The sequence below is a fragment of the Nannospalax galili genome, unplaced genomic scaffold (genome assembly GCF_000622305.1).
Source record: "Nannospalax galili isolate Female #2095 unplaced genomic scaffold, S.galili_v1.0 scaffold2008, whole genome shotgun sequence".
NCBI classification, from domain to species: domain Eukaryota; kingdom Metazoa; phylum Chordata; class Mammalia; order Rodentia; family Spalacidae; genus Nannospalax; species Nannospalax galili.
Genome location: NW_008357485.1, coordinates 228,462 through 244,104, shown reverse-complemented (window position 1 = coordinate 244,104; position 15,643 = coordinate 228,462). Strand labels below are relative to the sequence as shown.

The 15,643-nt window shown below is 46.5% G+C and overlaps 1 protein-coding gene across 1 annotated transcript in view; it reads right to left on the bottom strand.

The window, feature by feature from the left end:
- Dlec1 (DLEC1 cilia and flagella associated protein) overlaps window positions 1-4,562 on the bottom strand; it is a 57,011-nt gene extending 52,449 nt beyond the window's left edge. Inside the window, exon 1 of the mRNA XM_017794866.2 lies at window positions 4,133-4,562. Within this exon, the coding sequence (XP_017650355.1) occupies window positions 4,133-4,543 (411 nt within the window). The 5' untranslated portion in view covers window positions 4,544-4,562. The remainder of the gene's footprint in view (window positions 1-4,132) is intronic.
- Window positions 4,563-15,643: the final 11,081 nt, after the last annotated feature.

Here is a 15,643-nt window from a genome sequence, read left to right as displayed (position 1 = left end):
AATAAGTAAATTAATATGTAAATAGAAGAGGGATTAGGTGGGAATAAGAACAGGAACAGCAGGAGTAGGAACGGTAAGAGAGGATTACGGAGGTGAATATGATAAAATATATTACGTAAACAAATGAAATGCTATAGTGAAACTCATTATAATTAACATATGCTAATTAAAAATAAAAGAGAGAATGAGCCCGGCATGGAGGCACATGCCAGAAATTTAGCTACCTGAGGCTGAGACAGGAAGATTATAAGTTTGAGGCCAGCCTGGGAAACTTAGTAAGGCCATGTCTCAAAATAAAAATTTTTGAAGGGCTGGTGATATAACTGGGATAGAATGCCAGTTGAGGATGTACCCCAGGCTGAGTCTTCAGTATTGCAAAAACAAAAACAAAATGGGGAGAGAGAGAGAGAGAGAGAGAGAGAGAGAGAGAGAGAGCACTCAGCAGTTAAGAGCACTGACTGCTCTTACAGAGGATGGGGATTTGGTTCCCAGCACTCATATGGCAGCTAACAACTGTCCATAACTTCAGTTCCAAGGGATCCAACACCCTCTTCTGGCCTCTGTGGGCACTGCATGACATGGGTACACATACATGCAGGCAAAACACTCCCATGAAAGTAAATAAATAAAATAGACTCCATACTGAATGGTGGTGATTACATCTTCTCTCTCAAGAAAAATGACTTTTTTTTGGTCTTTTTGAGACAGGGTCTCCTTGTAGCTCCAGCTGGGCTGGAACTCATTATGTAGACCAGGCTGGCCTGGATCTGAGAGAGATCCACTCTCTGCTTCCTGAGTACTGGGACTAAAGGCATGTGCCCACATGCCCAGAAAGAAGGACTTTTGAAAGAAAAGAGGGCTGAAAGCTGAAAAGATGATTCAGTGGTTAAAAGTGTGCACTGCTCTTGAAAAGGACTGGAGTTTGATACCCAGCATTCACCCACATCACTTGACTCACAACCATAATTCTAGCTTCAGGAGGATCTGATGCCACTGACTTCTGGGGCACCTGCACACACATGCACACACACACACACACAATTAAAAATAAAATAAATCTTTAAAAATAAAGAAGAATGATGGATTTGATCAAAACACCTTATATGCTTATATCCCTGTATGAAATTCTCAATAAATTATTTTTTAAAAAATAAAAATAAAGAAGGGGCTGGAGAGATGGCTCAGCAGTTAACAGCACTGGCTGTTCTTGCAGAAGACCCATGTTCAAATCCCAGCACCCACATGGCAACTAACAACTGTCCATAATTTCAGTCCCAGGGGATCTGACAGCCTCTTCTGACCTCCACAGGCATTGCATGACATGGGTGCTGCACTTACCTACATGCAGGCAATACACGCATACACATAAAATAAGAAAAGATAATAATAAATAAAATTTAAAATTTTAAAAAAATAAAGAATGAACCCTAGATCTACACAGTTGTGTGGCAGCAACATCCAGAGACAGGTGAGATTGCTTCTTGGCCTTTTGACTAAGATCAGGTGCAGAGACAGGTGCGTAAAAGAGGTAACTAAGATACAGAAATAAAAGCATGCTCTTCCAATGTTTCTTTATTTTTTGAGAGGCAGAGTCTCACCATTTAGGCACTGTATGGTCTGGAAACCACTATGTAAATGAGGCTGGCCTTGAACTTGTGGCCATCATCCATCCTGCTTCTGTCCAACAAGGGCTGGGATTACAAATGCAGTCCACTACATCTTGTTAAAGTTTCCTTTTGGTAATTACATAATTAATTAATGTGCACTGTAAAAGTTTGGAAAATATAGAGATATCAAAAGAAAATTAAAATTTCCCCCAACATCCCATAAGAATACTATTAACACTCTGACAAACTGTTCAGCTTTTTCCCATGCATATATTAATATGTATTATTATAATATCCTCCTGGCACTTCCCGATGAGTTTATTTCTAAACTTAATTACAGGTGGCTCTGCTTATAACACAGGTATAATTCATTCTGTTTATATATATATTATTATTTTATTTTATGTGTGTGAGTGTATTGTATGCATGTATGTGAGTGCACCTGTGTCGGGCAATGCCGTGGAATTCAGAAGAGGGCATCATATTCCTCTGGAACTGAAGTTAAGGACGGTTTGTAGCCACCATGTGGGTGCTGGGAATTGAACCCGGGTCCTCTGCTAGAGCAGTCAGTGCTCTTAACCGCTAAGCTATCTCTCCAGCCCCATAATTCATTCTTTTTAACAAACCCATCATATGCCACAGTGTGGGGTGTGGTGGTGGTGCATGCCTGTAATCCCAGCATTTAGAAGGTGGAGGGGGGTAGGAGGATTAGGTATGCGAGACCAGTCTTGATCATATAGCAACTTTGAAGCCAGCTTGGGCTACATAAGACCCTGTCCCAAAAACAAAACAAATTAAAAACTCATCAGATACGGTGGTGCATGTCTGTAATCCCAGCATTCGGGAGGCTAAAGCAAAAGAATCAGGGCAAATTTGAGGCCAGATTGGTCTACACAGTAAGTCCCAGGCTAGCCAGAGACACATAGCAAGAGCCTATCTTGAAGAAAAGGAAAGAAGGAATGAAGGGAAGGACAGACAGACAGAGGGAGGGAGGAAGGGAGGGTATAGATATATATAACTTATAGTCCATGTATCTTTGCATAGTCGTATTTCTGTACACTCTTCAGACTTTCCTCCCTTCTGAAACTTTTGCAACAAATACAACTTGCTTCTTTTATTTTCAATTTTTTCAAAGTCTTTTTTTTTTCTTTTTTCAAAAGAGGGCTCACTCTGCAAGATCAGACCCCAGCCTAGTGGTTTCTCAGGAGAGATACTAGAGGCAGCCTCTACTTGCTGCCAAACCCCATGACCTGAGTGTGACCCAGGACTCATTCGAGTTGTCCTCTGACCTCCACTTGTGTGCCGTGTCATATGTGTGCAGGTGTATACACAGATAAATGTAATTAAAGAGGTAGCCTCTAATAGAATGGGTCATTAGGTTTACAGGTTAACAGCACCCTATATGTTCAGGTTCCTGTGAATGACACAGATGGAAGTCAAAAGTTCTAGAGCCAAGTCTGTCTGGTCTGGGTAGGCTGAAGTCAGCAGACTGAACATGGTAGCCCAAAGAACAGAGCACCTGGTCCCATCTAGGGGCTCTGCCTGGATTTCAGGATGCCTATAACCTATGGAGGGGAAGAGGAGGGTCCCATCAATATCCCTCATACTATATAGATACTCATGCTGTTTATCTACCTCAATCAGTTTGTATGCTATGGAGCAGTGTGTGTGTGTGTGTGTGTGTGTGTGTGTGTGTGTGTGTGTTGCACACATGCCACAGTGCACATGTGGAGGTCAGAGGACAACTTGCAAGAGCTGGTTCTCCCCTTTCACCATGTGGGTCCTGGGGTTGTTTGGCTTGGTGGCAAACTCCCTCCTTTACCCACTGAGCCATCTCACCAGCCCTTATATTCATATTCTCTCTCTCTCTCTCTCTCTCTCTCTCTCTCTCTCTCTCTCTCTTCTTATTTGCATCACTGGGGGTTTAACTAAGGGCTTTACACTTGCAGCATTTATTCCACTAAGACTGTACCATGGCACACAATAGGCAAATGAATGAAGCTGGGGCACTCCCCAATGAATGTCACTGAAGGAGGTGTAGGACTGGGTTGGGGGCAAGGTTCCCTCGGGTAAAGGGGAGTTCTCAGCAGTGGGTGAACAAGGCAGGCTCACCACGGAGAACTCAGGACAGCTGGTTTGACCCCTGTGCCGATAAGGAAGCCGCCTTGCTAACCCAGGGATCCAAAAATATGGGTACAAACGCCTCAGTCAAGATTGTGGTTTGTGATACAAAGTCACCACAAAGGAGGGGTGACTTTGGGCTTCATCACCTCAAGGGAACTATTCTGCCTCAGTCATTTCATTTATATATGCAACACATAAGGTACAGCGCATAGATGCAACACATAATATGCAATACAAAGAATGCAAGGAAAGGCGGGACAGATGCCATTTACAGGTAGTGTATGTGCATTTGAATACGTGTAAAGTTTGGATAGTGTTCTTCACCGGCACCAGTCTAGGCTGACCGATGCCCAGCGCCTCTAGAATCCTCTGCAGACTAACGGGGCGCCCAGCCTTGTTACCTGCCGCAGCTGGTCCACAAACTCCTCGTGCCGCTCATCCTCGCTGCCACGGGCCTTGATCAGACTGTCGCTCAAGTCCTCGCCGATCACCTGGGCCGAGTACAAGTTGCGGAAGACACCCGCCAGCAGGTGCGAGATGTCCTGGGTGCGCAGCGAGGCGGGGCGCAGACGCAGCAGCTGCGGCTCCCGGTGCGACTCAAGCCCCGGGAACCCGACGCGCTTGGGCCGAGCGGCGAAGCTGTACCGGTGGACGCCGGAGCAGGCGACTAAGGACCGCAAAGAGGACTTCCTGGTGGGCCAGCTGGGGCTGCTGGACCCGGCTAGATGCGAGGTGGACGCCCATGTAGTCTCCGGGTTAGTAAAAGTCTGCGAAGTAGTAGATTCCTCCCTGTCTGCCCCGTCCGGCTCCATGGCAACACAGACGCCGCTTACTCTAGGTCCCACTTCTGCTTCCGGTTCCGCCCCTTCCCTCTGACTCTTCGCTAGGAGAGTCATCCGTGTCGTCATCGCAAACGCTTGCATCCTTAAGGGCTCAGTATGTATCTGTGGCTGGCAGGGAACTCGCCATGTAGACCAAGTTGGTCTCGAATCCACGGAGATCCGCCTGTCTCTGCCTCCCGCGGATTAAAGGCGTGCACCACCACGCTCGATTTAGCATCACTTCATTCATTCATTCATTCATTCACTCATTTTTGGTGTTTTTGAGACAGGGTCTCGCAACGGCCTGGAACTTGCCCTGTAGACCAAGCTGGCCACAGTCTCACAGAGATCGGCCTGCCTCCGCCTCCGAGTGCTGGGATTAAAGGCGTTTGCCTCCAGGCCCGGCTAGCATCACGTGGAGTCGATAGGATTCATGATCGCAAAATCTTGTTTCTGATTACTTATGCATCTCAGTCAGTTCTTTGATTTGCCAAGCAAGTATTCACATACATTGATTTTTTTTTTAATTGCCTTGTTTTTGTTTTGAGACAGGGTCTTTGTAGCTCAGGCTGACTTGGAGGAGCTCACTATGGAGGCCCAGGCTGACCTCAAACTGGTGGCAGTCCTCCTGCGTCAGTTTCCTGAGTGCTGGGATTACAAATAGTAGCCATTAATCCCAGTTTAATATTGGTTGTATAAAGATTCTGTTTCAGGCCTGCCTGTGTATGGAGCAGAAGAAAGTGAGGTGCTTTCTGCCTTTGAGGAGTGTACAGTGAGGGAGAGAAAGAGAGAGAGAGATGTGTGTGGAGGTCAGTAGAAGACTTTTGGGAGTCAGTTCCCTCCTCAGGTCATCAGGCTTGCCAACAGGCCCTTTATTCACTGAGCCATCTTGAGGGCCCACCAGCAGAGATTTAAATGAGTAAACTTAGTCAGACATGTAGCTCACACCTATAATCCCAGTACTTGGGAGACTGAGGCAGGAGGATCTCAAATTCAATACCAACTGGGGCTGAATAGTAAGTTCTAGGCTACATAATGAGACCCCCATTTCAAAAGTGTTGGGGAGGGGGATGCTGGAGAGATGGCTCAGTAGTTAAAAGCACTTGCTACTTTTGCAGAAGACCGGGGTTTGGTTCCCAGCACATACATTATAGCAGCTAACAACCATCTATAACACCAGTTCCAGAGGACCACATGCCCTCTTTTGGTCTCTGAGGGGACTGCACATAGGTGGTACACATACATACATACATATAGGCAAAACACACATACACATATAATAAAATAAATTTTAAGAAGACTACATACTCATTGAAAGATTACATATAAGGCCAGGTGTGGTGATACACACCTGTAATCCCAGCACTCAGGAGATCTCTGTGAATTTGAGAACAGCCTGGACTACATAGCAAGCCAGGGCTAAATAGTGAGATACTGTCTCAAAAAAAAAAAAAAAAAAAAAAGGAGGAAGAGGAGGAAAAGTAAGAGGAGGAGGGTTCCATTTATAGGACATTCTAGACAATGCAAAGCAGAAATCAGATCAGAGCTTGTCAAGAGCTGGGGATGGGAGTTAGGGTTGACTAGAAGGGTGTGTGACAGCTAATCTTGTCAGCTTGGTTGAATCTGCTGGGTCTGTGAAGATATTTCCAGGAAGGATTAACAGAGAAGAAGACCCTCCCTCAGAGAGGAGAGACCCCACCCCCACCCCAACAGCAGCCCAGATACAGAAGTTCAAGGAAAAGACAGTGCTGCTTGCTTGCTTGCCTGCCTTTGCTTCTTGCTGCCAAGCTGCTGCTGACATCTTTGGCTGCCATCAGAACCGAGAAGCTTTGACCTTCCAATGTGAACTAAGGACCAGCGGCTCCCCAAAGTCTTCCAGGCCTTCACTGCCAGGTTGGGACATCTAGCCTTAAGGGCTGAGCAGGTCTACCAGGTACAGACGGCCTCTGTGGGACTATTCAGTGCCTACTGTGTGAGCCAATCTAACAATCTCCTTTAATACGTGCTAATTCTGTTGGTTCTGGGCCTCTAGAGAGCCCCCACTAATACAAGGCATGAGGGAATTTCTTAGGGTAATGGAACTGTTCTGTATTTTGGCAGTGATGGTGGCTCCATCACTATGGGGTTTTTTATTATTTTTATTTTATGTGTATGTGTGTATTGCCTGTATATAGGTAAGTGCACCCATGTCGTGCAATGCCTGCAGAGAACAGAAGAGGCTGTCATATTCCCTGGAACTGGAGTTACGCACAGTTGTTAGCTGCCATGTGGGTGCTGGGATTTGAATCCGGGTCTTCTGCAAGAACAGCCAGTGTTCTTAACAGCTGAGCTGTCTCTCCAGCTCCGATCACTATGGATTTTTAAAAAAAAATTTTTTGTGTGTACGAGTGTGTTGCCTGGATATATGTAAATGCACCCATGTCATGCAATGCCTGAGGGTCAGAAGAGGGTGTCAGATCCTCTGGAACTGGAGTTACAGGTGGCTGTTACCCACCATGTGTGTGTGCTGGGAATCAAACCTAGCTCCTCTGAAAGAGCAGCCAGTGCTCTTAACCGCTGAACCATCTCTCTGGCCAATCACTATGGATTTGTGAAACCTCATGGGACTGTACATGGTGAAAGATGGATTTGACTGTTTAAATTATATCTTGTGTTTTAATTAATTTGCATTTTATGTGTTTTGCCTGCATGTATATAAGTGCACCACATGCATACAATGCCCACAGAGGCCAGAAGAGGGTGTCAGATCCTCTGGAAATGGGGTTACAGATGATTGTGAGTTGCCATGTCATGTGGGTTCTGGGAACTGAACCTGGGCCCTCTGTAAGAGCAGTCAATGCTTTTAACTGGTGAACCATTTCTCCAGCCCTATACCTAGCTTTTAAGTTTGAAAAAATGAGTAATCAAGAGGAGATAGTAGAATGAGCATGTTATGCAAAGGGCCTGTGTATGCATACACTGAGAAAGTGTCACCTGGAGAGAAGGCTGTGTGTGGAGGAACTGCATGAAATTCAGAAGTAGAGAGAGAAGCATTTAGGGGTTGAGGAATGAAACCACAGGGAAAGGGCCAGCCATACATGAGTTCAGAGACCAAATTAGGAAATTTAGATTTTGTTCTGAAGACAGGAGGAGGACCACCCAAGGGCTTGTGCTGGAGCACCTCATAGTCAGCTCTTTATTTTACTAAGATCACTCAAGTGTCTGTGAGAATAGAGAGTGGGAGGCAAGAGGTATCTGGAACGCAAATAAGAAATCATTATAGAGTGTATTGGCTACTGTTTTGTTGCTGTGACAAAATACCTAGCAATAAGCAATTTAAGGGGCTAGAGAGGTGGTTCAGAGGTTAAGAGCACTTGATGCTCTTGCAGAGGACCCCGGTTTGGTTCTCAGCACCCACATGGTAGCTAACAACCATCTATAACTCCAGTTCCAGGAGATCTGATGCACTCCTCTGGCCTCCATTGGGCACTGCACACTTGTGGTACACTTACATACATGCAGGCAAAACACTCATACACAAACATAAATAAAAATTTTTGAACGTTTTTAAAAGAAGCAATTTAGGAAAGGTTTATTCTATGGGGATAGGGAGATAGCTCAGTTAAGAGCACTGGCTCCTCTTACAGAAGACCCTGGTTTGGTTCCCAGCACTCGCATGGCAGTTAACAAGCATCCAAAACTCCAGTTCTAAGGGATCCAATGCCCTCTTCTGGCTTCCACAGGCATTGCATGACACAGGTACACTTATACATGCAGGCAAAACATACATATAAAACAAAAATAGATAAAAGATTTTTTAGGGGCTGGAGAGATTGCTCAGTGGTTAAGAGCACTGGCTGCTCTTGCAGAGGACCCTGGCTCAGTTTCCAATACTCACATGGTAACTAACAACTGTAATTCCAGTTCCAGGGGAATCCAATGCCCTCTTCTGACCTCCATGGGCATTGCATGACATGAGTGCTCTTACATACATGCAGACAATATACTCATACACATAAAAATAAAATAATTTTTAAAAAGATTTTTTAAAAAGAGAGGTTTATTCTGGTTTACCATTTGAGGGGATAAATTCTGTCCTGGTGGGAAGGTATGCTGGCAGGAGCAGGAGGCTAGCTGGTATCACTGCAGCCTTAGTCAGGAAGCAGAGAGTAAACAGAAAGTAGGGCCAGGCTATAAAACTTGGAGGCCTACTCCCCCCACCCCTTGGTGATGCACTTACTCCAGCAAGGCTCCACCTCCTAAAGGTTCCACAACTTCCCAAACAGCACCATCAACCATGACCAAGTGTTCAAATACATGAGCCTATGGGAGGTACATTTCACATTCAAACCATAGCACAGAGTTTAGGAAAGAGATGGAGGGAACTTGGATGTGAGGGAAATGGAATGAAGATAGATGTGAAAGGCAGAATTAATAAGATTTCTTAATGAATGACTGGGGAGAAGGGAGGAGGAGGGGGACTGCTACATAACCTGCATGAGCAGTTGGGTGGGAGATAATATCTGCTGACCTGAGGAAGAGGATGACTGCAGTTGCTCTGAGCAGCAGCTGGGTGTCACTTTACTCCCTGTCCACGGCACATCAAGGCTTGGGTTCATAGGTGCTGTGATGATTAATCTTGATTGTCAACCTGTTGTAATCTGGGATCCACTAAGAGACACGCCCCTGGATAGGTGTGTGAGGTCATCTTCAGAAAGGATTTACTGAGGGGGGAAGACTGGCCAATCAGAATGGGCAGCAGCTTCCAGAGGATAGCCTGGATATAAAGAGGTCCTCGTTGCCTACCTGCCTGCCTTAGCTTCTTACTGGTGAGTGAGGCCATTCCTGTGGCTGTTACTGCTGCCACCATCCTTCACTGACATCAGGCTCTCGATTCATGCACCTTCTAATGTGGACTGAAGACCAGCGACTCTAAAGGAATCCCCTGGCCTTCAGCACCAGACTAGGAATTTCGAGACATCCAGCCTCGTGGACTGCGCAGCTGGAAAGTTCTCAGCCTCGCCAGCGTGCACAGAGCCCCTACTGTGTAAGCTGTTCTAGTGAATCCTCTTTTATAGTACATATACATACTATGGTTTCTCTACCTCTCGAGAACCCTTCTTAGCACAAAGATAACCACTTTCTACTCAGGCATGAGTTTGCTTACTCTACAGCCCCAAACCCACTTCCTGAAATAAGTCCCAGGATGTTCACCCACAGACCTGAGCTGCTTCCGCTGCTCTTGGTTGAAACTGGCTCCTTCATCTCTCCTTTGAGGTACCTTTTCTACCCAGAGAGCTGGGGAAGCAGTGCCTGCCCTGGACTGTGCACCTGAAAGGACCCTGCTATGGACGTCCTCCGGCTACACCCTTCTCAGCAGGTCAAACCCACTAGGTGGGGGAAGTGCCTTGTGCCAACCTTCCAGGTACCTGGGACCCTGGCAGTATTTGTCCAAATGTTCTGAGTCCATTTCTGGGACCTGGACAGGCCTCTTCTTTGCCTGCTTTTTGCAACCTGAGAAAATGGGCCATTGTCCAGTTTTCTACACATGTAGGGTTGGCAGTGGTATGGGAAGGAACTTTGTACAGAAAGGGAAATGGAACACAGAACTGATGTGAAGGCCCCTCCAGAGTAAGTGGTCCTATCATTCAGCAGCAGTTCCACTGAGGAAGCTTCCTAGGAGCCCTTGGCAGGACAACATATTCTTGCCATTACTTTTGGCTTCTCTGCTCTCCCTCCAGATGATATCAGAGAAAGTCGTGGTGGGTCTGAGCCAGCCCCAGAAACACCCTTCACTCTGTCTCCTTTGCATGACCCCCTCTCATCCTCTGCTCAGCTGAGGGTGTCCAGACCAAGGTCTCCCACCACCTCCTGTCCCTCTGGTGGCAAAGGCTACTCCCTCAGTCTTCACCTGATGCCTCTGCCTCCATGGCCCCCCCACTCTGCCTGCTCTTGCTTTTCTCTTTGTTCATCTCTACCTTCCTGTCCCTCCTCTTCTAGAATCTCTGCATCTAGATAAACTCATCTATCCCTGAATTTTCCATGTCCAGCATTCAATTTCTGTTCACTGACTGAATAAATGACTCCAACTCCATCCAGTCACTTTGGAACCAGCTCCCTCCCCATAGGGACTTCCCTAGGCACAAAGGGAATTCTTTGTGAGCTACTCTCTTAATGTCCTAGTTTGTTTCTTCATTGCTGTGACAAAATACTCTGACCAATACCAACTTGGGGAGGAAAGGGTTTATTCAGCTTACATCTCCCAGATCACAGTTCATCAGGGAGCCCAAGGTAGGAACTCAGGGCAGGAACCTGGAAACAGGAGCTGGAGCACAGGCCATGGAGGAACTCTGCTTACTGGCTTGCTCCTCTGGCCCCTACTCAGCCTGCTTTCTTATGCAACACCCTGCCCAGGCACCACCTGGCACCACCCACAGTGGGCTGGGCCCTCCCACAGAACTCAACAATCAAGAAGGTGCCCCATGGACATGGCCTCAGGCCAGTCCAATGAAGGCAATTCCCCAATTGGGGCTCCCTCAACCCAGGTGTGTCAAGTTGACACTGAAGCTATCCAGCACACTTAATAACTTGTTCTGAAGCTTGCTATTTGTATTTGTTTATCTCTGAGTTTCATACACATTTTAAAATTGTTTTAAAGCCAAAACCTCAAACAGTACATGAAGAAGAATTTTTAAATTGCTGAGCCTCTGGGCACAGGTCTGTCACCCCAGCTACCAAGGAGGATTGCAAGTTCAAGATCTGCCTGGGTAACTTAAAATAAAAAGTAAAAAGATAGCAAGGGCTGCAGATCAGTGGGAGAGTGCTTGCCTGTTATGTACAAGGTCCTGGGTTCTAAGTCCTGAAGGTAAGTTAGTTAAATGAAAAGTATCCCCAGTTCTTTTTCCCCCAAGTAGATTATTACCATGTTATTCAAGCTATTTTTTTCTGTTTATATAAATTCTGATATAAAATTTGACATTTAAAAACATAGCACCAGGAAGTGGAGAGATGTCTCAGTGGTTAAGAACACTTACTGCTTGAACCAGAGTTTGGTTCCCAGCACTCAGGTTAAGTGGTTTACAACTGCCTGTAACTCCAGCTCCAGGGGATTCCTCTTCTGGCCTCCACAGCATGTTATGTATATTATCCTTCCATTTGACTTTTCTTCATGTAGACCAATGCACAGGGATTGATTTTTTTTTTTTTGCTGCTATGAATACTTCCATCATGAGCAACCTTGCTCATGTTTATACATACTTTGCATATCTGTATAATGTTTCTGTGGACTAATGTGCTAGAACTGCTTAGTCAAAGCTATATAAATTTTAATACTTGAGATACTGCCAAGTTGCCTTCCAGAAAGATTGTACCGCAGTGGCTTCCCATTAGCATTATGTGAGCACTTCTGAGTATTTACTTACTCTGTGTGTATGTTCACATGTGTTCACATATGGAGAAGAGAGATCAACTTTGGCTGTTGTTCCTTAGGAGCTGTCTACCTCATTTTATGAGACAGGGTCTCTCACTGGCTCTCTCACTGGCATAGAACTCACCAAGTAGGCCAGGGTGACTGGCCAGTGAGCCCCAAGGATCTGCCTGCCTCTGTCTCAGCCCTGGGATTACAAGTATGTGCCACCACTTCTGATATTTTTACATGGGTTCTGGTCCTCATTCTTGCACAAGTGCTGTACCAACTGAGCTATCTTCCAAGCCCACTGGGCATTTCAAATGTGTTTTGAATCATATCGTTTTCATTCCTAGGCCTACATCTTCCTCCTGAGCTATCTTGTACTTGACGCCCTCCCTTGGAGGTCTGAAAGTCTCTGATGTGTGCAAAATAGAGTGCTTACTATTCCTTGAGATTTTCCATTTCTGTCTAAAGAAGCTCTGCCTTCCAGTTTCCTAGCCCCAAACCTGTAGTCATCATTGAGTCCTTGATTTTCCTCACAGCACTCAGTAGCATATCCTGTTGGCTCTACTTAATTAAAAAAAAAATTTATAGCTGGGTGTGGTGGCCCACACCTTTAAATCCCAGCACTCAGGGAGGCAGAGGCAGGCAGATCTCTGTGAGTTCAAAGACAGCCTGATCTACATAGCAAGATCAGGCCAGCTGGGGCTGCTGGGAGACCCAGTCTCAAAAAGACCAAAAAAAAAAGTTTTATATATTTGTGTATATGGGTGTGCCTGTTTGAGTTTATGTGTGCCTGTACATGCAGGTACCTGAGGAGGTCAGAAGAGGGCATCTGATCCCCTAGAACTGGAGTTACAGGTACTGGTGATCCACCTGTGTGCTGGGAACTGAACCCAGACCTTCAGCAAGAGCAGTGCACACTCTTCACTACTGAGCCATCTTCCAGCCTCTGTAGGCCTGCTTCTGAAATGTTTCTGGAATCCTACTTTTTCAGTCCTACCATGGAGGCCTGAGGCATCTCCCACCCCCACCTGAATTACTGCTGGCAGGAATCTTCTCCATGGGCTCCCTGTTTCCGCCCCTGCCCTTCCACCATGACTTCTTCCAGCAGTCAGAGGAATACTTGTAGAGCAAGAATCAGGTCAGGTTATTTCTCCCAAAATAAAATTGGAAGCCCTTGGGAGGCCCAACAGGCCCAGGTCTCTCTTCTCTCCTTCCATCCTGCCCTTGCCCTCTCAGCTCTAGCCACACTGCTGCCCTGCACTCTTCCAACATACCAGATGCACTTGGGCCTCAGACCCTGTTCCCTCTGCCTGGAATTCTCTGCCCTAATCATCTTACTCTCATTTCCTTGAGCCTGCCCAAGTGCTGCCTTCCCCATAATATCCAGCCTGATGAACCTATTCAAAACTTAACCCTGCTCCGTTCCTGAGCTCTCTTGCCCTACTTTATTTCCTCAACATCTCCTATAAGCTCCTCTTATGTTTATTACAATCTCTTCTTTCCATTCAAATTTAAGCTCTATGACAGCAGGAGGTTTTCAGTGTATTTTGAGCACTGGTAATTCCCAGGCTTCTACAACAATGCCATATGCTCAGTAGATCCTCAATAAATAGTCATCAAATAAACACAATAGGAAAGTTTTCAAATATCAAAGAAGGCTTTTGGTGCCTTCTTCAACTGGGGCACTCCTTAAGTGTGTGCTCTCCTCCCCAGCTCAGTTGGACTGTGCCTCCTGTCTGTATGTTTGTGTGACTATTACTGGGAAGATGTGATGAACCATTTATTCTCCCCAGTTAGGGCACCAATAACAGACCAAAGAAACAATCACACCCCAGTCTAGCTTGGTGAATGAATAAGTTTAATGGGGTTACTTACAGGAGCATGGGTGACTCAAAGGCATCTGCATCACTGAACAGCCCACCCCATGGGTGATGACTCATGAAAGCTGCAGGCCTAAAACTCCCTGAACTACTTGCAGGCAGCTCCACCAAAGTCTCTTCTCTCACAGCAGTGGATGACTACTTATAAAACCCTGGGAGGGGCCTTGAAAATGTTGTAACTTTCTGGGTGAGCCTTGTAAGTTTCCTTAACTTCTGGACTCTTACCAGCCTCTCTCTAAGAGGGCATTTTTCATGTCAGAGGAGATAGGTATACAACTCACTCCAAATGCTCATGTCTACCCACAGCTAGGGTAGACAGAGGTGAGCAGTGAGTACACACAGTGAAGTATGGCTCACAGTTCCTTTCCCCATGCATACTCAATAAAACCCCACAAATATAATCATGTAAAAGTAGACTTCAATAATCCCATGCTATCCTGGGATTACCAGGATGTCCCAAACCTTATGATCCATCCTGGCACCTGGATTCCTAGATCGTGAGTAATGTCTTCTTAATGCGGTCTGAGGACCCTTCCTTGTCATCACTTCTTCCTTGCACAGTCGACCTTCCCAGTTTCTGTTGATGCATTTGGATCTGGGTTCAAAACCTTCTGCAGGTAGCCCAGGTGGAGCTCACAGCCTTCACAGGCAACAGGGGGTATGCCCTTAGACCAAAGGCCTCTGTTGCTACCAGGGTGTTAGAGAAAGCCAACTGGAGGATGGCTATGGACAGGTAATTCTAGCTCAGGTCCCTTAGCAGGCATGTGTTGGTGCCTGATACCTGACATCTATTATTTCAGTCTATTCCAGAGCTGATGGTAGCTCCTGACTGTTGAGCTCAGAGAGGCAAAGTAACTTGCTCAAAGTCTCACAGCAGGAAATCATACAGCCAAGATTTAAACAGCCCCCTCATCCTGATGTCCTGGAACTGGGATTCTAAAGACAGAGAGGGAACAGAATAAACCTCATTGACCTCCCCTACTTAGGCTAGCCTTGGTTTGAATTTCACAGGGGAGGGTTTGGGCAAGGCCAGCCATGGAGCCTGACAATCCTGAAATCTGGCATTCTTGGGCTGATAACACATACGATACCCCACTTTCAGAGTGGAGCATAGTGGAGAGGGGCCAAGAGTCAGAACACTGACTCTAACACTAGATCTCTTTCTCTTTATCCACAGTCACCTCAGAACCCCCTCCCCAATATCCACCCTTGCACAGACTAGGACAGTCCAGGGTTGGAGGGGCGGTGATGCCTGGAACTCTGCCTGTAGAGAACAGGTCTTCGTCCCTCTCTGTTCCAAAGTAAGCCTACCACTGAGCCCTATGAGTCACCAGAGTCTCAGGGCATATTTGCAAAGATTTTGAGCAGGGAAATTCAGGCGCCTGGCCAGGGCTAGGCCCACACAGCTGCCCTTGGGAGTTGAGGGCAGAGAGACAGAAGTCCAGTCACTTTGTTCAGTACAAAGCCTCTTGCTGTGCATCCCCGCACACACCCTGAATATACAGTCCAGTCACTACACACACACACACACACACACACACACACACCCCTCCACCCAGAAGCCCATGGTACAGACGAGCCTTCCAGCCTGTGGGAAAGAAGAGAGACAGGGAGAGGAGGGGAAGATCCAGAGAGGGAAGTGCTAGAGCAAGGGCTGACCTGCAGGTCAGCACTTGGCGCAGGGCGAGGCACACCTCATTTCTGGCAGAACCTGGTTGCTTGGGCTAGCTCTGAGTCAGCATGCCTATCCTGCCTGGCAACCCCAGGCCAGGGAGAAGGCATCAGCTCCTATGTGTACACTGAAGGCCAGAGAAGGAC